Source organism: Dioscorea cayenensis, chromosome 9, assembly GCF_009730915.1.
Source record: "Dioscorea cayenensis subsp. rotundata cultivar TDr96_F1 chromosome 9, TDr96_F1_v2_PseudoChromosome.rev07_lg8_w22 25.fasta, whole genome shotgun sequence".
In the NCBI taxonomy this organism is placed as follows: domain Eukaryota; kingdom Viridiplantae; phylum Streptophyta; class Magnoliopsida; order Dioscoreales; family Dioscoreaceae; genus Dioscorea; species Dioscorea cayenensis.
In genome coordinates, this window is record NC_052479.1 from 4,277,623 (window position 1) to 4,301,019 (window position 23,397).

At 30.9% G+C, this 23,397-nt stretch overlaps 1 protein-coding gene across 1 annotated transcript; it reads left to right on the forward strand.

Moving 5' to 3' along the window:
* The first annotated feature begins 6,466 nt into the window (after positions 1 to 6,466).
* LOC120268415 (tRNA-specific adenosine deaminase TAD2-like) lies at positions 6,467 to 20,880 on the forward strand. Its single transcript, XM_039275836.1, has 7 exons — positions 6,467 to 6,532; positions 9,568 to 9,605; positions 12,642 to 12,708; positions 18,023 to 18,182; positions 18,263 to 18,359; positions 19,046 to 19,149; positions 20,843 to 20,880. The coding sequence occupies exons 1-7, from the start codon at positions 6,467 to 6,469 to the stop codon at positions 20,878 to 20,880; spliced, it is 570 nt and encodes a 189-aa protein (XP_039131770.1).
* The last annotated feature ends 2,517 nt before the right edge of the window (positions 20,881 to 23,397 follow it).

Genomic DNA, 23,397 nt, shown 5'->3' on the forward strand with positions numbered 1-23,397 from the left:
ATGAAGAACACGAGCGCGAAGAAAAGCATCTAGTTTATACTGTGGGGTTATTTTTACAAATACCCCCCTGGCTTGTTAAATATTGCGTTTACCTCTGTTTTATTTAAATAAGTTCAAATATTCTCAAAAGTAATTATTATCAAAGTTTCATGGTAACTAGTACAAATTAAGCCAATGCTTACCTTGAAGGTCTCAATATATTTAAAAATAAAAATTGGTCTTTAGAGTACTTATAAAATATCGTCTCGTAATTTCAAATTATATGGATGATTAAATTTTAATTTGATAAAATAAAGTAATATATAAAATGAATGAGGGACCGGTGGATGCTTAATTATTTTTTTTTCTAATAACATGCAAGCTTGATTTGAAACAATTATCAAATACCACTTAACTTTTTAATTTAATAAACAAAAATTAAAATAATTAAGTCAACTTACAAATATACTAATTAAAAAATGGTAAGTTAGTAAATTTCACAAGATAAAATGCACAACTCATGTTTAATATCATCAAAACAATATGCCCCATTGATTCAATATAATCCTACTCCATTATGAAATTCTTTGGTGCATAAAATCAAGTTTAAATATCACTCTCAACATGATCTAAATCCAATGTATGAATTGAGTTTAACCTTGTTAAAAATATTAAGATATTAGAGTAAATCGATGAGAAATTCACACATTATTTTACAAAGGTAAGGGTCTACCCTCCTCTTTTATTCATATAATAAGAGATTTTTATTAAAATTTTATCATAATTTGATTTTTATATTAGTATAATACTTTGGTTCAATCCTGCAACAAAAGAATTTGTCAATTTTTCAAAAGAAAATTATCAAATTGATAAAAAAAAAATATAATAATTTCCTAAGAAAATAAATAAAGAGTAATTTTAGGAGTTCAAATATATTTTCACACAAATCTCAAGAATCAATAAACTCGTCTAACTTATGTTGTTTATCTTGAAAATTTGACTCTTCAGATCCAAGCTATTAGGAGTAAAATAACATCAATAATGTCTCAAATAGAGTTAAAAGCCTCTTGTCAAAAAAAAGTCAATTTGGATGAAATTATGGTGCATAAGGTTGCCCTTTTAGGAAAAAAAAATTGTTTTTTTTTTTGCCAAACTAATTACAACTTATGTGTTTTTGATTATTTATATTGAAATATTTAACTTTTTTTATAATAATGGCGGATTTTGGATACCCTAACTCAAAACCTTCACAATGTTAAAATTGCAGTAAGGTGAAACTAGGATTTGGCCAAATTCATCAATGATATCCACATCCACTAACTCTAGATCCTGATATAGCACCGAACTAGACAATTAGGGCACTACAAATGGTGTTGAGAATGATCGGTGAGCGAGTGAGGAAAGGTTGGAGAGCTTCGTTAATTTGGCGGAGGAGAGCGGCGCAACGAATGCATCGGATGGAGAGGAACCCGGAAAAACATGGAATATAATTTTTTAATTTTATTTTTGGAGATTTTTTTTTAAACCACAGCTACCTACATGCCTCTAACAATACAAATTGGCGTTGTGTGGCTTTTGTTTTTTAAATCGTAATTACAAATACAAGCTCTTCTTTCCAATCATACCGCATCCCAAAAGATCTTAAAAATGTGCATCGTAATTACAAAGACAACTCTTCTTTTACAATCATACCGCAGCTTAAAAGATCTTAAAAATGTACCATGCTCTAAAAAAGACTAGTAAAAAATGCAAAGTCTAGATAATGAGAATTAGATGACATTTGTGACCATTGTGGAAGGAGATGCTATATATATAGAGAGAGAACTCATCATCTAGGGACGTCCCTAGATTTGAAAATCTAAGGATGTCCATAAGTAGCCATCGGATGAAAAATCGATAGCTCTTATCATTACGAACAGTAGAAACCGCGTTCTACGGTGTTGTCGATGATGATAAAGCAGTAAAAAGGTGTGCAGTGTTTATATAATCAATCAATCATCGATGATGATCCAACGGCTAGATTTAAAAACATCCCCTAGATTTCAAATCTAGGGACGTCCCTAGATGATGTTTTCCCATATATATATGTTCATGGTTAGGGGGCATCATTTGAAACGAGGGGAAGAGGACTAAGGAGAATGGAAATGGGAGGAATGAGATACTAATAAACATGTGTTTTGGTTGGATGGAATCGCGGTTGAGGGAATATGAAAAGGTATGAAAGAGAAATGTGATAAATTTACTTTTTATATCCTTTACTATGAGTGAAAGATAGTGTAGAAAATAATGGATGATGGTTAATTATTATATTTAAATATTTAAATAAAATAATTCATGTAAATATTCACAACAAATTTTTACAATTAAATATTTTTAATTAAATAAATCCCTTTAATTATTATCCATTTTAATTATTATATTTAAATATTTAAATAAAATAATTCATGTAACTATTCCGAACAAATTTTTATAATTAATTATTTTAATTAAATAAATCCCTTTAATTATTATTCATTATAAATTTATATTTAAATATTTAAATAAAATTATATTTAAATATTTAAATAAAATAATTTATATAACTATTAACATATTTCAATAATTTACTTTAATTATTTATAACAAGGGCAAAAATGTCATTTTAACCCAAAGAATGAGACTCTCCCAATTTTGAAGGGAATAAGATTCATCCATAACGCGGAATCTTATTATTTGATGAAATTACTGATTATTCCTTTACTAGATACCAAACAAAGGCTAACAGTGCAAGGTAAAAGGATTACCATGCTAACAGTGATAATTCCTTGATCCAAACACACTCTTGTAGTGTTTGTTTCTTTTTTAAAATCCGGTGTTTGTTTTAATGTATTTCATTTTTCATGTGTTTTTGAAATCCCATCATTAAGGGATTTTGGTTTACGGCCAAAATGATCGTAAAACCAAATCCCGGGAGTTCAAAACCAGTATATATGTATATGTATATATACGTATGTATATATACATATACAAAAATCTATACATATACACATACACATATACATATATACACATACACATATATATATATACATATACATATACATACATACATTTATACATACATACACATTCCTTAGATATACCTATATAGTATGTTTACATATATAAATACACATACATATACATACATATATTTATATATACATACATGTATGTATATACATTCCCTAGATATACCTATATATAGTATGTTTACATATATAAATACACATATATAGGTATATATATAAGTATATATGTATATAGACACAAATATATACATATACTTATACTTATACATGTATATATACTCATATACATATATACATACACTTATACACATGTTTTCCAATTCCAGATTTACAAATCCTTCCAAACAAACATAAAATCTTATAATACAGTAATTTCAGTTACCTTCAACCAAACACAAGATTTGACTGCACTGTATTTTGGAAGCGAAGTATTTCTAATTACATTGTAACTAGAAATCCATTGCATATAGAATTACATCCAACCAAACACTAATGTATGGGGTTTTTTTTATTACACACCCATATAAAAATAAGTAACAGGTCATATACTCTATAAAAATCTTAGGGAAAAGTACCAAAAAAACCCTCGTGGTTTCCGAAATTTACAAAATAAGAAGTTAGTTTTTTTCCTGATTCTATGATATGCGGTTTCCATATGTATAAAAGAGAAAAAACTATTACCAAGCCATTAACGGTGTTAACTCAAATGGGCAAATTCATCATTTTATTTAAAAACTAACTTGTATTACAAATATATATATATATATATATAGTAAGTTTATTAATTTCTTCTAAAATTCTACTAAACAAATGACAAAGTTTACACACTGTTTTTCCTCTTTTTTGCAAATATGAGAAACCACACATTATAGAATTGGGAAAAAACCCCACTCCTTATCTTTTCGAAAAAGGTAGGGGGACTATTTTTGGGTCCAGCACTAGTTGCCAAAATTGTGAACTCAATAGGATTGTTAGGGTTTCTTTCAAAGTGCATACTTATGTGACATCAATACATGTTATTTCTTAAAATAATTAAAATAATAATAATAATAAATAATAATAATAATTTATTCTCTTAGAGTAAATGTGGCTTTAAAAAATGTAAAAAATGTAAATTTTTTAAAATATTATTTTTAATAAACCAAGAAGATGTAAAAATAATAATTATTATATATTATTTTAAAATAAATTTGGTTAAAAACATATTAGGTTATTAAAAAAATAATAACTTAAAAAAAAATTTTAAAAGCAGAAAAGATGTTATGTAAAAAGAAGGGTGTTTTTGAAAGAACTGTGATCATTTGGCCTTGATTTTACGGTTTAGAACCCGGATGAATAAAATTTTCATGAACTTATTTTGCTAATTAAAAGAAAAAAAAAAGGAGGCTTTGATTGACAAATAACCCTAAATAAGACCACATAATGGAGGCAAGATTAGAAAAATTATATATATACATATATTATTTTTTAGAACTAATTTATTCATTACATAAAAAATAAAGTATAATATCAAATATGTATAATTTATTAGGAAATAGTCAAAGTCTAGGTAAAAATGAGGTTATTTGTCATTTGACACAATGACCAAAAATTTATTTATTATGAGAATAAATAATATGAGATTTTTTTATATTAAACATTGATAAAGTGGCTGTTACATCATAATAACTGTAGAGCTGGATGTATTTTTTTTTTGGGAAAATTACTGTTTACCCCTCGTGAATTTCAAATATTCCCAAACAGCCCTTCCAAGTTTGGCAAACCCGAACAACCCTTTCTTTATTGTTTAACTTCCTTTTCACCCCCTACCGTTCACTTCAAATGGGTCCATGTTGTGAAATCCCATTTTTGCCCTTGAAAATGGTGGGAAAAAAAGCGCCCAATCACATCATGTCCAACCTTTATGTGGGGTTTTCTGCTTGCTTTCTGTTAGACAATGTTTAGAAGTTGCATTAGATCTTCTTGTTCTTCTCCTCATTTGGTTTGTTCGATTTCAGTTCTACCGGTTTCATAATACGGTGAGAATTTCTTCGTTGCTATCACTTTGACCATTGTACGGGAGGGAGGGAGTAATAGAATTTATAAACAATGCAGATTTATTATGGAGAGTTTTTGTGGTATTGATAGATGTAAATCTGTTTCAGAAAATGAGTCAGGGTGAAGTTTATCATACCCGATAGATATAAATCGGTTTGCCCAACAGAAAATGAAGTTGACTTCCAGCGGATTGGTCAAGTGAACTCCATCTTCAAATGAGTTGTAGTCGATCTTGTTGTCGAGACAGACGATGTGCCATTGTCGAATCCTACTGAAAACGAGTTCATTTCGTTGAAAAGTTCTTCTCGTTTATGTTTATCTAGTTGTATACGTTAAATACTGATTAACTGTGCTATTCTATGTTTAAATATATTACATATTTGTTTAAGAATTATCGTCTCTGTTTAAATTTGTCTTTATCTGTTTAACTATTCATATTAAACGTTTAAATATTGACCTAACGTGTAAACTCTTTAAGTCTCTGCGTAAAATATTGATATTTTTCGTTTGAATTGAAGTGTTGGCATGTGGCAGATGGCAAGTTTATGGTATCCTTCCTCATTGTTGGACCTTTCATTCTCTCTCTGGTAAGATCATTGATTTGGGGGTGTCCTATGATTCATACATGTTAATTTCGCTAATTACTCTTGTTGTTTTACCACATGATGTGAAATTCAAGCAATTAGGTCACTGACTTAATGCTATACATGTCAATATATTGCTCTTATTATATGAGAGCTTAATGCTAAATTTTAATCAACGAGCAAAAATGGTTATTCATGCATTGTGTCATTTCTTGTTGGTTGTTGTTGGGCTATCTTAGTTGGATCAGTTTGAATTATGGTATTATTTTTAGGCTTCAACTATTTAGTTTCTTATTAAGTTCAAGTTTTCATTGACCTTGTCGAAGATAGGAATTTTTTCCTTGGATTTCAATAAGAATGTTTTGATGCTAGCAAATGGATGCTTGATGTAAGTGTTGCCTTTTTTCAATTATGTTTAATAAGATTACAAACTGAATCTTTTTGTTTATTATTTAATTGATTTTCAAAAATATTTCTTTCATAAAATGTTGTTGCCTCAATTTTATTTTGTCGCACTGATTGAACTCAAATTATTTTGAGTTAGCCATCCAGAAACCGTTAGACTTGTATAAATGCTCATCTATATGATGGAAACAAAAAGTTATGAAGTTTTTATTTGCTTGAACAGTTGAACCCAAAAAGCTTAGAAGCTATTGACCCAAGATCCAATTGATTATTTACTTGTTGATCACAAATTTTTGAAGCCTAATTTAGTTTCTTGGCTATGCTTAGTGCCATATTACATGTTTGTTTGTTGATTGTATTTGTTAGTAAAGGGTGACTCAAGAAGTGACATTATTTTACTTTATATTGCATATGGCATTTGAGGAGACATTGATTTCAGTCTCTGACAATGCATTTATGGAGCTTGCTCTTGAACAGGTTTACTAACAATATTTTTCTCTTGATTCATGGAAGATCATTTACTCTTTTTCCTATCACATTGTCTTGTCTCCCACACTGTTTACACACGCGCATGCACACGCACACATGTTGCTTTTTCAATTACTCTAATAATAAATGCTTGATTTGTTGACCATAAATGTTCATTGCTGCTACCAATTCATCCATGCCAACATCAAGGTTATGCTTGAATTTTTCTCATTTCATTCTTGTATCTATGGCAATATTGATTTGTGTAAGCCTATGAACTTTATATATGAATTGTGGCCGCAAATGGGAAATTCATAGAGACCTTGCTTAATTTGCAAATAAACTTTGAGCAAGAAATTAATTCAGTTAGGCTGAATTTTTTGTTGGGGGAGTTTGGAACCTTTAATATGGTAATCCCTTTCATATTAGACATCTCTGCATTGTTCCCTTGTTCTCAAGTGGAAATAAAAGCAATTTTTTTAAAATGAGTGGAGCACAGGTTCTATTCGTTGAAGGTCAGTTTCTTCTTAATGTGTAGCCCCAAAATGATTTTGGGATGCTCCTTAAAAAGTATTTCCTAGGTTATGCAAAGCATTTATGGGCTCCTTTAGTAGTGAAGGTGTGCCTTCGGTTGGGAATGCTACAATTAATACTCGACATAAAAAGTTGGTTTGTTGGCTCTTATTAGTCTTACAACACTTTCTGATTTCTGCCACTACATCCAATTCTCAATCTACACAATACTTTCTCACAAGGTTGTCAGACCCGGCCCGGGCAATGACCCGGCTAAACCCAGGGGTCAAGGGTCAATGGGTTCGACCGGATCGAAATGGGGTTGAACCGGAGTCAATAATTAAATATAAAAAAATATTATAATAATTAATAATGAGAAAATATAATATTAAACCCATAATTATAATATCAAAACCTACTCAAATTTGATTTTTAAATTGATAAATGACTTTATATACAGTAGAGTTTTCTAATTATGTCATTTATTTTTACACTTTTTAAATATTTACAAATTTAATATATTAATATATAATTATCGAACTTCTCTCGGTGTTATTTATTTATTTATTTGTTTATTGGTTGATTTTGTTAAAATAGATAAGAAATTTAATTCACTAATTCTTATATCTCAATTAAGTTTTTATTTTGTTTTAAATTTTCTTATATTTTTTATTTAATTAGAATCCTTTAATTTTATATTTTTATAATAAAATTACACTCATTTATTGTTTTATTTTCTTAATAAATTAAATTTTTAGAAAGTATTTACATAATACATTAATAGATTTTATTTTTAAATGTTAATTTTTGTTGGTATGTTTATGATATATATATATATATATATTGTAATTCTATTTATTGATTATAAATTATAAATTAATATTAATAAATATACACGATTTTGTGGTTTCTAATGAGAAAATAATAATAAATTATTAACCCGATTGCCCCGGCCGTGTCAATCGATTTCCGATTGAACCGCCCGGGTCACCGGGTTAACACCGGATTTTTTAATACCCGATTCAATAGGGTATACCCGGGCCGGTCACATGGCCGATTCCCAGTTTTTTCGGTTGAACCGGCTGGGCCGGTCTGGGTCTGACAACCTTGCTTTCTCACTCTACAAATTTTTCTCCCTTACTCTGGCAGACATTTCTATTTGTAACAATAATTTTTCTTTGTAGAACACCTTTCCTCTCTCTTTTCCTCTTGTTAATTGTGACACTATAGGAGTACAGAAAATTGCAACAAAAGGACAGAAGCAAATTTCCTGAATTATACTAATGGTCAAATGCACAGTAAAGGTCTAGTGCATGATTCCTCATGAAAACTGGCTGTTCATGCCCATATTTTGAGTATTTCTACATAGAGTAGCAATTAAGTTTTCCTCTTGGTGCATTCCCTTTGCAGTTACTTGCTCCAGTGCATTTTGAGGGATTAACCATGCATTTTTCCCCTTATGTAAACTGTTAATTTGACAAAGCTGTAAACATGGAAGATTGAGAGGAAAGCTATCAATATGATTAGGACTCATAAATTACGGTGACTGCACTAGTAGTCATATTTGAACAATGGAATTTAGTAAAATGGTTGGTAGCCATGGCCTCCTCTTGCTTAGATAAGACAAATGAAAGTATGATTAATACCTTCCATGTTCCCATTATCTAATTTATCTTGGTGGCAGTTTGTATAAGGGTTGACATGGTTTTTCTTTTTTTACTGATTCTCCATCTCTTTAGGAAAACAACATTAAAAAATCATTCAGTAATAGTGCATTCTTGGCATCTCAGTTCACAACTTGCGAGCAAGGCTCCTCCTTCAAGATAATTTATAATATATACTATATGAATAACTTATCCATGAATTGTACACCATGGATTGGGGCAAATAATAGCCTCCCGAAATGTGGGAAAACTGTTTCAATAGTTGTTATCTTGACATTCTTTTGTACAGCTTTGTCAAATGTGCAGGGTTGAATTGGAAGATTCTGTTAGTTCTGAAAGGCAACATATGAATTGCCTTATCATTTCAGAAATAAGGATGGGATATATTATTTGGTTTGTTTAAATTGATTCAGTAACAGATTTCCAGTGAATATCCATGGAATTTTAGTGGTTGTCTATCAAGGAACAAACGCACATGATGCAACTGTGAGATTTGTTATCTATTATAGTTGGTTTGCATTCCCTCGCACGCACATTATATTGAAATTTATTTTTGCTATGGCAAATTCAAACCTGAATGAGTTGAAGAGTTTGGACTATCATAATACCAATTCAAACAAAGCCCTTGCTACCAATATGGTATCTATATGAATGAAGTCATAAACATGTTAAAAGCTAGTATGCCACACTGTGCATTTGCCAAACTATAACCCAACAATTACTTTGCTTTATGTCTTCCATAAGAACCCGCCATGCAATTTCATCTAGTTATAGGTCGATGCTTTGATTTCATCATTTCATGTTCTTGTTTTGTTTTTTCTTCAATTATTATTATTTTTTAATTTAACATCTGCTCTATATGCATAGTCAAGAATTGCTTTGGAAAACCATGAAGTCCCTGTTGGGTATGTTATTCATATCTTTACCAACACTAAGATAATTATTTTTTTGATTGTGTGGTTTTATCTTGGAAGTCAAAAAGGGCCTCATGGAATATTGTCTCCTTAATTTTTACTAAAAGAATTTTTTTAGTTGAAAGTTGAAATGTTGCATCTTTTAATTTTTAGTTGTGTGGTTTTATTTTTTTAGTTCATTGGACCTCTTTGGATCTTATTTGGTCATGCTGGGTTCAATTTTCCCTAACATGATTTATTCATGATGGGAATGGACTTCATCGCTAGCTCAAAGCAATTGGAATTGTTTTGTTAGTCTTCAATGTTACTATATATAGCAAATATTTGTTGCCATATATAAACTAGAAGCCAACAAAGAAGACAATATAGTAGCATTAGGATGTCCTAAATGTTTATGCCATACTTCACTTTTATTAACAACAGTAGAACGAGCTAAAGAAGCATTGCTAGGAATAGAAATATGCAGAGGAAACAAGCACCCTACTTTAGGCAATTAGGCCCCTTCGTAATCACCCTCCTTGACACCCGATCCTGCACACAACAACCATCACGAGAAAAATGTACATCATAATTATTGTCTACCAATTGACCTACTGAAAGAAGATTATCAGAAAGTTAAGGTGATATGAAAGCATTGTTGAAAATTGGAGTAATATCACCAACAACAGTGATAGCCAAACTGTTTCCATTAGCAACATGAATATGTACTGAGTCATGATAGGGACGGACATTTTTTAGCAAACTAGTGGAACTAGTCATATGATTTGATGCGCCAGAATCAACAAGCCAATACTTTGATAAAGAATTATTGTTACCTTGAAGGCCAAGAGCTGAGAAGGCTGAAATTATCATCTGTTGCACTGTTTCAGGAGTAATAATAGTTGATTGAGCATTCTGATTGATTGCTGACATAATTGAGGGCCCAGTCTGAATTTGATTAGTGGAAGAATTGCCAAAATTTGCTTGAAAAGCACTGGTTTGGCGATTTTGAGGACATATTAAACAATCTTTGATCAGATGATATGTCCTTGCCTTTTGCAATAGTTGCAAAATTTCTTGGTACAATTCATAGCAATATGTTCATAATTCTTGCAACAAAAACACTGAACCTTACTCATGTCTCTACCCTTGCTTTTTCCATGAGACGAAAATGCCACATGTGCTGCAGTAATTTTTTCTTATTCAAGGGTGGTTTGTGTAAGTAGACGTTGGTCTTCAAGAAGCAATTCACTAAAGCACACATCCAAGGTAGGAGAAGGATGATGATTCATCAAACTAGAACGAGCATTCTCAAAGTCTGATTGTAATTTCATCAAAAATTGATCTCGCTTGCTAATCTCATGAACTGCCAATACATCTGCAAGGGAATCTCTAGGACTGTAGCACAAACTATATCAGAAAATTCAGCCCATAAATTTTGAAAACAAAAAAAATAATCCTGAATAGATAGACTCCCCTGTGTATAACTTGCAATCGCACACTCCAACTGAAATCTCCTAGATGAATTAGTTTGATTATAAAGCTTTTTCAAATATTCCCACATTGTTTGAGCAGTTTTATAAGGGCGCAAATTAAGAATTATTCGAGAATCACATGACCCAATAATCCAAGACATCACCCTAGCATCTTTTATCCTCCATTGAGCCAATTGCGTAACATCTGTTGAAAGTTGGATCGAGTGCCATCAATATGTCCCCATAACTCTTTTTCGATAACATACAATTGAAATTGAAATTCCCATGCTGAATAGTTCTTTCCCGTAAATTTTACACAAAATTCAGAATTGTTACTAGCCATTTCAGCACACAACAATCCAGAATTATCACCAAAAAATGGAGATAAGCGCCCCAAAATGACTAAAATAAGAAGATTACCAGAATGTCAGCTTACTCTCCACCTAAACTTGATCTGCAGTCTCAACTATAAAAGTTACACCAATGAAACTTGAAATATGCAACAGCCTGCAACTCCAATGACACCAAGAACAACCAAGAATTCCAAAACTCTAGAAACTGAGCTTTAATACCGCGATAAACTTTGCTTTGATTTAAATTGTCCCTTTCTCTTTCGATTTCCATCAATAAATAGATGAATATACAGTAATCATAGGCTAATCTTAGTGATCTAGGCTGATTTCTCTAATCAATCTAATTATGTAAAGATACAAAATCAGTTTGCTGTACAAAATTTGTTTCTATATGGCAACAAATATTTGCTATATATAGTAACATTCACATCCATCTCTTGTTATAAGCAAACCTTGAATGGCATTTTATTGTAGATACCTTGGCACATCTATTAGTGGACAAACTCCCAGGGATAGGCGCAGGATGGGGAATCCCCATCTCCCGTGGAGATCCATCCTTTTTAGGGTAAGGATTCTCCGGGTTCCTCCCCTTGGGTGGGGCAGATTTTTGTGATTACTATGATTGGGTGGGAGTGGAGAGAGCACTTCTCTCCCTGAGACAATATTATAAATATTATATATGGGATTTAAAAAAAATCTAATAGTGTATTTGATTATATATAATATATAGGATGGGGATAGGGATCCCTGTGGGGATGGGCTTCCCATGGGGTGGGGACAGTGAATCCCGATCTGGAATAGGGGAGTCAGTCGGGAGATGTTCCTTGTCCCTACCCCGCCTTGCCTGTGCCCATCCCTGCTAGCTTCCAAGTTTGAATTATTATTTTCTTTTTACCTTATAATGTTCATGTACCACTTTATGTTTAAGCAATCTCTAACCATGAAAGCCTTTGTTTTTGAATTCCACCACGCCTATTATATAATAGATTTATTTTTTCATAGACTAGTGAACCCCATCTTTTTTTAGGATTTGCAAATAAAAGTTTGAAGAATCAGGCACTTAAATGTATTATTTAATTGTTATGTCTTTATATCTCTTTCTTTTTGGTGCAACAGTAGGGATCACTGTATAATATATTGAATATACTTGTAATTGTGCCATTTGTGACTTTTATTTTTTTTGTGATGCTTGTTTTCTTGCAAATCTTTTTTCTAATTAGATGCATAATTGTTGAGGATGGCAATGTTATAGCATCTGGGAGGAATCGAACCACTGAAACACGAAATATATGGACTCTTCTCCTTCTATTACTTTTTTTATTTAACATGGAATAATTACTATGTAATTGTTGTGGATGGCAAGCTGATGATTGACTGTTTATTTTTTTATCTTCAATGTTTTTTTGTCTGGATGAAGTTCTCAGAATTATGAGATTTATTATCACTAAAAACTTACTGACTGTAAGTTGTGATTATGAGAAGTACAAAAATCACAAATTCGTCTATGAAATTTAAGAGCAATGAATGGTCAATTGCTTAAATTATTTTTAAAAAGTGTTTTTTTCCAAGCTGTGTAATGGATTGGAATGCTGAATGTTATATATACTTATGAAGGAGTCATGGTTTGAATTCTAATAACTAATCTACCTGTATGTATGCACTCATTATTAAATGCAAATCAATTATATTATTTAGGAGCAATTCAACCCAAAGGTACCAAGATGAGCTGATATATGTCTAATGTTTAGATACATATTGGCAATTTAACTAATGTGGGATGATTAGTTATTCTGATGCATTCTTGTTACGTGTTAGTCAATAAAAAAAAAATAAATTAAGGTTTGGTTTACCCAAAAGTTTAAACTAATAAGATGAGAGGCTAATGCTTTTAGATTTAGATCCATATTTACTAACATAATTATGGGAATATTAGTTCTTCTAAAAACATCCATAACTTGGAAAACACTTGCATGCTATATCAAATTCTCTCCAATAATGCATAATATTTTTTGTACCACAGCCATTCACAATTAATATATATCATATATAATATAATATCTACATACTTCAAATTTGACAGTGGTTTCAATAAATATGGTCTTAGCATCACAAAACCAAAAAACATTATTTCTACAAGAAATTCTCTTTTCTTGGAGATCAAAAACTCTAAAACCATCAAAAGATATTAACAATCGTGAAGATCTAATGACATTTAATTGAGAACATCTTGTTGATGATCTTGCTCTATATACGGATTTTTGTTGACCTCGGCCTTTAGCACAATGGCCTTAATGCTAACCATAGGTATCATGATGGCTTCCGTATTATTGTTCATCATCACAATGACCATCAAATCTATCCCCAATAGTATGCACCAATTTGTAATGGTCCAATCCTTATCAGTGTAGTAGTGCGTTGTTGATTGCACATTCAAGAATTGGAGTCTTGTATAGGCTTGCCAGTTTTGAATGTAAAGCTGGTGTTTATCATTGATTATATTTCTGAAGTATTTTGCGTTTTGAAAAAAGTCAAAGTAACTAAAAGAATGTTTGGTTTACGAATAACTCACTTCAATCAAACACCAATAACTAATTTTGCCAACGCAATTCTATATGATTTAATTATTTAAATAAATAAATTTATAAATGAATTTTTAACAAAATTTTAATATTAAGTAATATATATCATTGAATAAAATTTTTATTTTAAAAAATAATTTTGATTAGTATTATTAAGTAATCAGTCTCCATAAAAGTTTTCCCTTCAAATATTTAAAAAAAAATTGCCCTTGAAGATACTTATACTCACCAACCAAACACAACCTAGTAGTCTCACATTGATTAATTTATTAAATATGTATTTGAATATATAAGTTTGAGCCTCTCATGTTATTATCTTAAGCATTTGGGTTTATTAGCCCCATATAATATGATTAGTTTGCATTTGATGTGGTATTAGTGATTGGTGTTAAATTGTTTGATTGGTTTATTTGCAATGTGGCTAATTACAATATACTAGCATTTAACAAGTAGGCAGATTGGTGTAACTAATAGATTTAGATCGGTTAATTTGGTAAATATGGATCTAAACATATATGTGATTGACTTCCATCTTATTAGTTTAAGCTTTTCGATTGAAATGAGTTCATATTATTTATTTGGTTTGTATGTGACATGTTTGTTTGGTGGAGCTTGTAGTGACATCTAGGCCTTGTAGTCTTTGAGATGATATTTGTGTGGTAAATCTTTGAATGATAAGCATTGAACCTTCTTTTTTTGGTTTGACTACTTGTAGAAGTGTGAGTGAAGTATAGGTGATTGAAATCACTTGAATGCAATTTTCCAACTGTTAGCATGTGCTTGAAAACAGTTTTCAACACTGACTTACACATTGCTCCTAGTGCATGGAATTGCAAGAGGTAGATAAATACTGAGGACCTATATAATTTTACCCATATTTTTTAAAGATTAGACTAATGATACTTGGTTGAACTGTATCATCACCAACCTAACGCTAAACATCTTTGATCACAATGGTGCTTGTGTGAAAACTGAAAGCCAATCCAGTCATCAATCTTATCTTTTAGGGGGTGTTTGGTTTGGAGGAGTGAAATGGGAATGACTCCTTACATTGGGTAAGGCTTTGTTTGGATGTGGAGTAATGGGAGTGGGAGAGTATTGAGGAAGGACTGAAGGGGTTATGATGGGGTATTCACAATGACCTAAAAAATGGGGGGTTTCTTCATTATTGACATGCAAAATGACCATAGTGCCGTTGAACAAATATTTCTCTCCTTTCTCTCATCATTCAGGTGGCTGTGGAGACTGGAGATAGATCACGATCGATGGGGCGGCTGTGGAGAAAGATCACAATCGACGGGGCTGTCGAGAGAACGGTGAGCAACAGTGAACGACCGACGACCACTTAACGAAATACTGGTTGGTTTTTCTCTGAAGATCTAGATTCTTTCTTTTGCTTTGAATGGATGTTGGCTTTTTTCTTTGTTTTGATCCAATGGATCTCGGTTTGATTGTTTTCTTTTGTTGGTCTGATCTTTAACCTTGTTGTTTGAGTTGGTAATTCGATCATCTGATCCGGTATTTGGGACAAAATTTGGTTTTGTGTTGGCGTGCGAACTTTGATGTATTGGATCGTTTTATGGTTTCTGATTGTGAGCCATTTGTGGAGATGACAAAGATCTTGAATTTTTCTTAGTGAAGGATTTCTTGATTTTTTCTTTTTTTCTTTTATATCTTTGATAAAGGTTCTTGAAAATGATGCAAGTAGTCATTTAGCATCTTTTGTTGGTTGATTACTCTATGAATTATTCAATTTAAAATGCTCAAATTTTCCTGTATTAATCCTAGTACTCACTCTATGTTTATTTTAAGCATTATTAATCTTAATACTCACTCCGTATTAATCCGAAAAAGTACAAATAAGTCATAGCAATATCCACTTTATCCATTTGTTGCTCACAAGAATGTTTGTTGAATGCATCTCTTGGATTAGCTAATACATTTTCAAACTTAAAACTTTTAGAATATTTTTCTACTTGAATAACCCAGCCTATTGCATTCAATAAACTGATGTTTCAGTCTACATTCCAATGCCTGTTTTTTTAGTGGAAGAGAAATGATAAGCACTCATGTTCTCAAAGACCATCAATTATGATATAGCTCCTCGGGAAACTATATCAAATATTCGGTTAATCACCCCAAATGCCTAGAAGAGTCATTCTTGGACAGCAGTTTGATAATGTCAACTATTATTATTATTATTATTATTATTATTATTATTATTGTTATTATTGTTATTATTGTTATTATTATTGTTATTATTTTTATTTCAAGTTACTGGGAATGATTTATGAGTTCAATTTATACAACTTTAGCCACATGGTCATACAATGCAAACAAATGTCATGCTATTGTAGTAATTATGGTATGCCAATCTCTGTGACTTTTGAAATGGTTTATGACAATGATGTTATGTTGCTTATAGGTTTTGCCTAACGATGATGATCAAATGAAAATTTTTTTTGGGTTGCCCGAGAACAAGAAGTTGCGTTTTTGTCGTGTGTTGTTATCAAGGTTGGGCTATACCCTATCCCTAGTATGTAATCTCTTTGGTTTTATGTAATTTGATCTGATGGTTATAAATATTTTGATGTTTGTATGTTGAATGAATGATGTTTGTTGTAATTTTATTAGATGATTAAGAATATTTAGATGTTAATATGTTGAATGAGATGTTGCATGATTTTTGTTGTGATTTGATCGGATGGTTATAGAATATTTTTTGATGTTTGTATGTTGAATGAATGTTAAATGAATGTTGAATGATGTTTGTTGTAATTTGATTGGATGGTTGAGAATATTTAGATGTTTGTATGTTGAATAAATGTTGCATGATTTTGTTGTAATTTGATCGGATAGTTATAAATATTTTAATGTTTGTATGTTGAATGCATGTTGAATGATGATTGTTGTAATTTGATGTTTGTTATAATTATAGATGTTTCATTAACCAATTTCTTTTTGGAAATATTTTTTTAGGACATTAACCAAATTGTAATTAGTTATTTAAATCTATTAATTATTTATTTATCATAATATTAACAACAAATTTGTACATTAATCAATATGAATGGCTAAAAATAATAATTATTATGGTTCATAATATGTTTATTTCAAAATATATATAAATTGGTAATTATCTATTTATTATAATTAATTATTCGCTAATTACTGATATTAACAAAAATTTTGGAAATTTTGTGACTTATTAAAATTAAATATTTATTTATGATAATTAATTTACATAAATACTTAAATATTTATTTAAATATAATTTTTCTAAGTCATTAGTATAAAGGGCATAAAAGTCATTTTATCACACTTTTCTTTTTTCACTCTTCCCATTCCCAATAAACTACCTCTCCAATCCTTCCAACCAAACAAAGTTTTCATTCACATTCCTTTTCTAATCCTCCTCATTTTCATTACTCTTCCACTCCATTCCATTCCACTCCTTGCAACCAAACGCCCTTTAAAGTAACAAAACTAAGTAAACTTTGTTAAAAACGTGTGCCACAAAACTTAAATTTAAATTGAGGTGATTTTTTTCCCATGAATTTTGTACAATATCTGTTCCTCTTTCAAGTTTGATTTCTGCATGCTAGGAAGCAAGAATTTTTGTAAATTTTCCAAATCTGATTGTCTAAATGTGGAATTTTGTTAAAATTCCTTTCACCCCAGAGGTCTATTTGTGAAAGTATATTCTTTAGTGAAGTTGCCACTTATTAAGTTTTGCATACAATGTAGGATCCCTGTCATTGAATTTTGTCAGATATCACATTCTCTTCATGTAAAGGCACCATGTGCTCTTTCTCGATAGTTATGCTTGAATTAGCATATTAGTGATAGTTTCTCGTAGTTACATAAAGTAACATGTTAATCACCACTATATTGTACAATAATTATTAGTGATATTTATGCATATATATAATTGCACATGTTAGCTTTCCTTATGCGAAATCATCTGTAGAAATCTGTTGAATAATCATACTCTATAATCTTATTGTCTCATTATGTTTTAGGCTACCAGACATGCGGAAATGGATGCCATTGATTCTTTACTTCGAAAGTGGCAGAAGATTGGGCCTGACCAATTGCAAGTAGCTGAAAAATTTTCCAAAGGTGATATTCATGTTACATGTGAACCTTGCATAATGTGTGCTAGTGCCATGTTCATTCTTGGTTGGTTCACTTGATCTAATCTTTTTACAATGCTAGCTTATGAATATTGATTTTTAAGGTACCTATATTTTCTGTCCTAGGAATAAGGAAAGTTTACTATGGTTGTGGAAATGATAAATTTGGAGGATGTGGATCTATACTATCATTACATGAAAATGATTCTGAGAACTTGCCCAGGTTTACTTCTAAACTCACTTGATTGCATTGTCATGGGTTTTTCTTTTTTTAGTCTAACTACCCTATCAACAAATTCCCCTATTAAATGATCAGTTAACAAGTGGGCTAACTTCTGTTTTATGGTTCACAGAACATTTCCAATACTTTCTAAAAGGGTAATAAGACCTTTCTAGACATATCCTTCTTTAGTATTCAATTTGATTTTCTATTTTAATTTGAAAGTTGCTTCAATTTTGTTGTGGATATGGTTCTAAAATAAACAATACAAAATTAAAACTGAGACGCAACTCATTAGTTCTGATTGCCTGCACTATTGCGCCCATACTGTTATATTGGAAGCTCGTCTCTTTTCCAGGTGAAATGGCACTTTGGTATAGCAACTGGTGATTGCTTTTAAGTTCATTTTTGAGGAATGTAGACTGTTAAGCTTCACCTTATCTTTACCTTAAACTAGAGCTATATCTTGTCTTGGCTCACATGTCTGATTACTTTTTAACTAGCTAAAACTTTGTTCAAAATACTTTTAAAAGCTATCTGTTCTAACCCATGCTACATAATGGTTTACTTGGACCCAATTGCTTAATTTATAAATCAAATTCCATATTACTTTTAAATTTTAAATTTTCTATTTTTTATATAAAATTTAAGATAGTGACTTGTTCCTTTGTTATCCCCTACTTTGGTAGAGGTAATCCTTCAAATAGGAAAGGTTTCAAATGTATTGGAGGAATCATGGCAGAGGAAGCCATTGCTCTTTTCCAAAGTTTCTATGAGCAGGGAAATCCTAATGGTATGCTTTAGTTGTTATTACTTGCACATTATCCATGTGAAACTCAATCTGCTTAAATGTTAATGGATGTGCTTCTCTTCTGGTATGTTAATCATACTCTGGTTTTGAACTAATTTCATCAAAAGAAGGAAAGCTATCAGTATCATCTTTATTCTATCAGAAGCCATGTAATTTCAGGATCAAAAGTAACCTTTGCATGGAAATTTTTCCAGACATACTGTTCAAGTCCATTCTCAGGGTGTCTGTCTGGAATTCTGTCTTCAACAACTTGGATTAGTTCTTAAATTTGTTCTCATAAGAACTGTAGCTTTAACCTTGTTGTTCAAAACTGAATATTTTTGAGATATGAAGTTCTCTAGCTGTGTTTGTCTAATACACCATAGGGTTTCAAACGGCGTTAATCATGGTGTTTGATTGTTTCCCTTGACATCTGTTGTAGAATTTTTTAATGGAATTTGCTACATTGCCTCTGAGATTAATTATATTTATGTAGTTCTGTTGATAGATAAGAAACCTAGAATCTTTTTTATGCTTCACATATCGTGTAGTTTTACTTAGTGCCTGAAATTATGAAGAATGTGGACTCATACTCATGAAGCCCTTGATGGAGTCTTTCTTCTTATTGCAAGCTTTGAAGCCTTCTTCTTATTAGCTGTTAGTATTTGTTTGTGTTGGAGCATTCCTTCTAAATCAGTTAATTTTGCTTAATCCCTAATCTGATTGGTTTCCTTCTTTAGTAAAAATCTTCACAGGTAATCAAAAGATCTTTCAAAACCTTTAATGCTGTATTTATTTTGTTTTAAACCTCAAGATTCCACCAATTGTATTTAATATATACCAGCTTCATACTATTAAATGTCCGAGATGCTACGAAGTATTCATGATAAAGACATTTGTTAGGTATTAACTTTTGATGAAGGACAGGGAAGATTACTTTTGTGCAACTTGCATCATTTTACCGGGGAGGCCAAATGGCAAGCTAGCAAGTATTATATTTTGATACATTTCACACAAACAAGCCCATTCTTAGTGTAATTGCAGTAGTTCTAATTTTGTGCAAATTTAGTCATATTAGAAGGATTGGCATCATATCACAGAACCACCCAAAGTAAGATTGAATGCATGTTTTGCAAGTTTAGTATCCATGGGAATATAAATGGTGTTTTGGTAGAATGGTTGCTTTGGGTTTGTTGGTGATTATAAAAATGAAGGTAAGAATGAGGCTTTTAATAGAATGAGTAGATTAAGTGGAGATAAATTCAGATGTTGAAAATTGCACTCTGTTAATCCTACTAATTCTTAGTAGAAAATAGAAATTTGACAATGCTTTTATGGATGAGTCAGTTATGCATAACCGTTGCTAAACTCAGGCGAGCATTATTTAAAAAAAATAAACCTTTTAATGCACTAGCTAGACAATTGTTATCCGTGATGTAAATAATATAAATGGATAATGCTCAATTGGCTAAAATGGTGAAATCATGTTATTGATCATATTTTTCTCAGTAATCTATATCAGCAAACCTACTATATTTGGTTCTGAGGACATACATCTTTGTTCTTATTAATTCTGTTATCAATTTTAGCTCTTGACTTGAATGATTGAACATGGTTATATATTTTCTGACAGTCAATTTATGCATATTTTGTCCTTAAACTTAACTTATATTCCCTTGTTATTAATCTTTTGCAGCTCCAAAACCTCACAGGCCAGTCCGAATTACCCAGTGAAGCAAATTCAGCATTCTAAGTTAAACATGTTTTAAAGTGAAGTAATCATCGAAAACAACTGCTTGGAGTAACTGAATCTCTTGAAATGAGCCACCTGCCATATTCCAGTGTGATAAATCATTTTAACATTTTTAGGCATGTAAAGAATGAAAGCTAATATTTTAAACGAGTCTACATAGAAGGTGTGTTTTTATTTTTATTTTCTGTAAAGACCTCATATTTGTTGTTTCATGATTGTGGAAATATCTTGAGAAAATATTGTGACATAAATGTATCAAATTAGAAGAATAATGGCGTATTAGTTGATTGATTTGAAAATCATATGATTTTTAGCTGCATTTTATGGTGTCTAAAACATGTGAAATATATGGAGATCACAATTGAAGCTGACCTTTCTGTGTAGCTCTTGCTTAAAAAAACAGGCGAGAGGTGGGAGAAGTGGAAAGATGAAAAATCAGTCTATTATGAAGAATCATATAATACCTAGATATTTAATTATGTTAATGCGCTGCATTCTTTATTTTGTTATACAAATTCTAGTGTCTTTAGCTTTACATCTTTATTATTACTGATAGTGTTTGCAAAGCTCTTTTAAAATCCGTAGTTCCTTTTTTAAAGACTATGGTGTTTTTCATTGTACTCTGCAATCGAATATCTACAAAATTCACTATGATTTCCATTAAAATTTAATTATCACGTAAAAGTGCCAAAAAAAATATCATATAGTCATTAAAATTGATCAAAATCTTAGATTAAAATTTTTTTCCATGTGCTTTAATTCGAGTGTTCATTTTTTTGTTTATACATATTATATTTTTGCTTGTTTTGGTTATCATTCCTTTAAAAATATTTAATATAGTAAGAGCTTTAATAAAACATGTCGTTATATTATTGCATGACCTTTATCGCATTCTTGCATGAAAAATATTTTTGAAAATTTTTAAAATTGTTTGAAAATGCTAATTAACATTTCAAAATCTTATTAGAAAAAGTGTATTATTATTTATATATACCCCATATATCCTAATAATACATTTATAAACTATAAATTTTGTTCAAATTTATAATAATAATAATAATAATAATAATAAATTCTATTCCCATATATGAAGAACATTACATAGAGGACACAAGTCTATGTCTACAAAGTGGACATGAGTCTTTAGTTTTGAACCAAGAAAGAAGACATTTCTTATGAAAGAGTTTATGACCGCATGGTAAACAGACCTCAGTTTTAGCATCCAATTCATCAAAACATATGATACAATTCTTATCATGACCACTTTCAACTCCAACATCAACTTCATCCTTAATCATCATCACTTTTTTATTCAATGATGGGTAATATGCATCACGCATTGTGATGAACTCTACTTCAAAGCAAATGTCTAAGTTACTATTCAAGATCATAGCTTCATAGCTCAGTATATAAGATCGGATAGCTGCTACAAATATAGAAACAATACTATTTCTAGTTTGGTCGTCCATCAAGCAGCCAACTTCAGTACTTAAGAAGATGGCGGAGACGATGTCTATCGCGGCGGAGCTGTTTTCGTCGGTGAAGTTGGTGATCATAATTGATTTGGAGATCTTAAGTTGAGATGGAAAAGGGATTGAGAGTTTATGAATTGTGTGGTGGTTGGACCAGTGGATTACCTTGATGCTTGTAGCAAGATTGATGGTGATGAGCTTGGGATTACTAGTATTAGTATTAGTATCAATAGTGGTGGTGGTGGTGGTGGTGTTGATGGGTGGATGATGATGGGGAAGTAATAATGTACGCACATTGACTGTGAAGTGGCATATGTTTTCAAAATGATGATTGTTGTTTAGGTGTGGAGGCAGGAGGGAAGACATGATTTTAGGTAGACAAATTGCAATGGAGAAAAACCATGCTTGTATCGGTTGTTTATATATTAATTAGTGTTTTTGAAGTTTGAATTTGACCAAGAGTAGTTTAATATTTCTTGTAGAAGTCGTAGTCGGAGTGTGCTAAGATAACAACGTATGGTTGTGATTCGAATTCTAGTCATATAAAAATAAAAAATGATAATTATAAAAAATTAAGAATAATTGTTTTTTAAAATAATTTATTAGATAATTTAATAACTTAATCTCTCCATTCCTTTTTACTTATCACGTTTTGGACCTCTTCTTTATTCCTTTTTAACTTGTTACATTAAAAATTTTGTATAGCATTAAATAATGTTCTCCAAATTTATCCTTTAATTTAATATACTAGTACAATTTTCAATAAATCACAATCAACTAAGCATTAAATTTTATACTCCACTAGCGGAGTTTTAAATAGGGGTAGTTTTGGAAAGTAATTGAATTTTTATAAAATATAGGTAATCAACTAACTTTAACTAACTTTTCTTAATAGGTGTGAATTAGTTAAATGCGACAACTAAAAAGGAATGGAGAGAGTATAAAATAGCCAATGGCCGCTTTTTGACATATTGACACTTAGTTCTTTGCATACAGTTTTTGTTCTAAAGAAGACTTGAGATCGAG

Coding starts and splice junctions, on each gene's coding strand:
- LOC120268415 (XM_039275836.1), top strand. CDS start 6,467: ATGGCATTTGAGGAGACATTGATTTCAGTCTCTGACAATGCATTTATG. Junction 6,533..9,567: donor TGGAGCTTGCTCTTGAACAG/GTTTACTAACAA, acceptor CTATATGCATAG/TCAAGAATTGCTTTGGAAAA. Junction 18,360..19,045: donor GATTCTGAGAACTTGCCCAG/GTTTACTTCTAA, acceptor CTACTTTGGTAG/AGGTAATCCTTCAAATAGGA.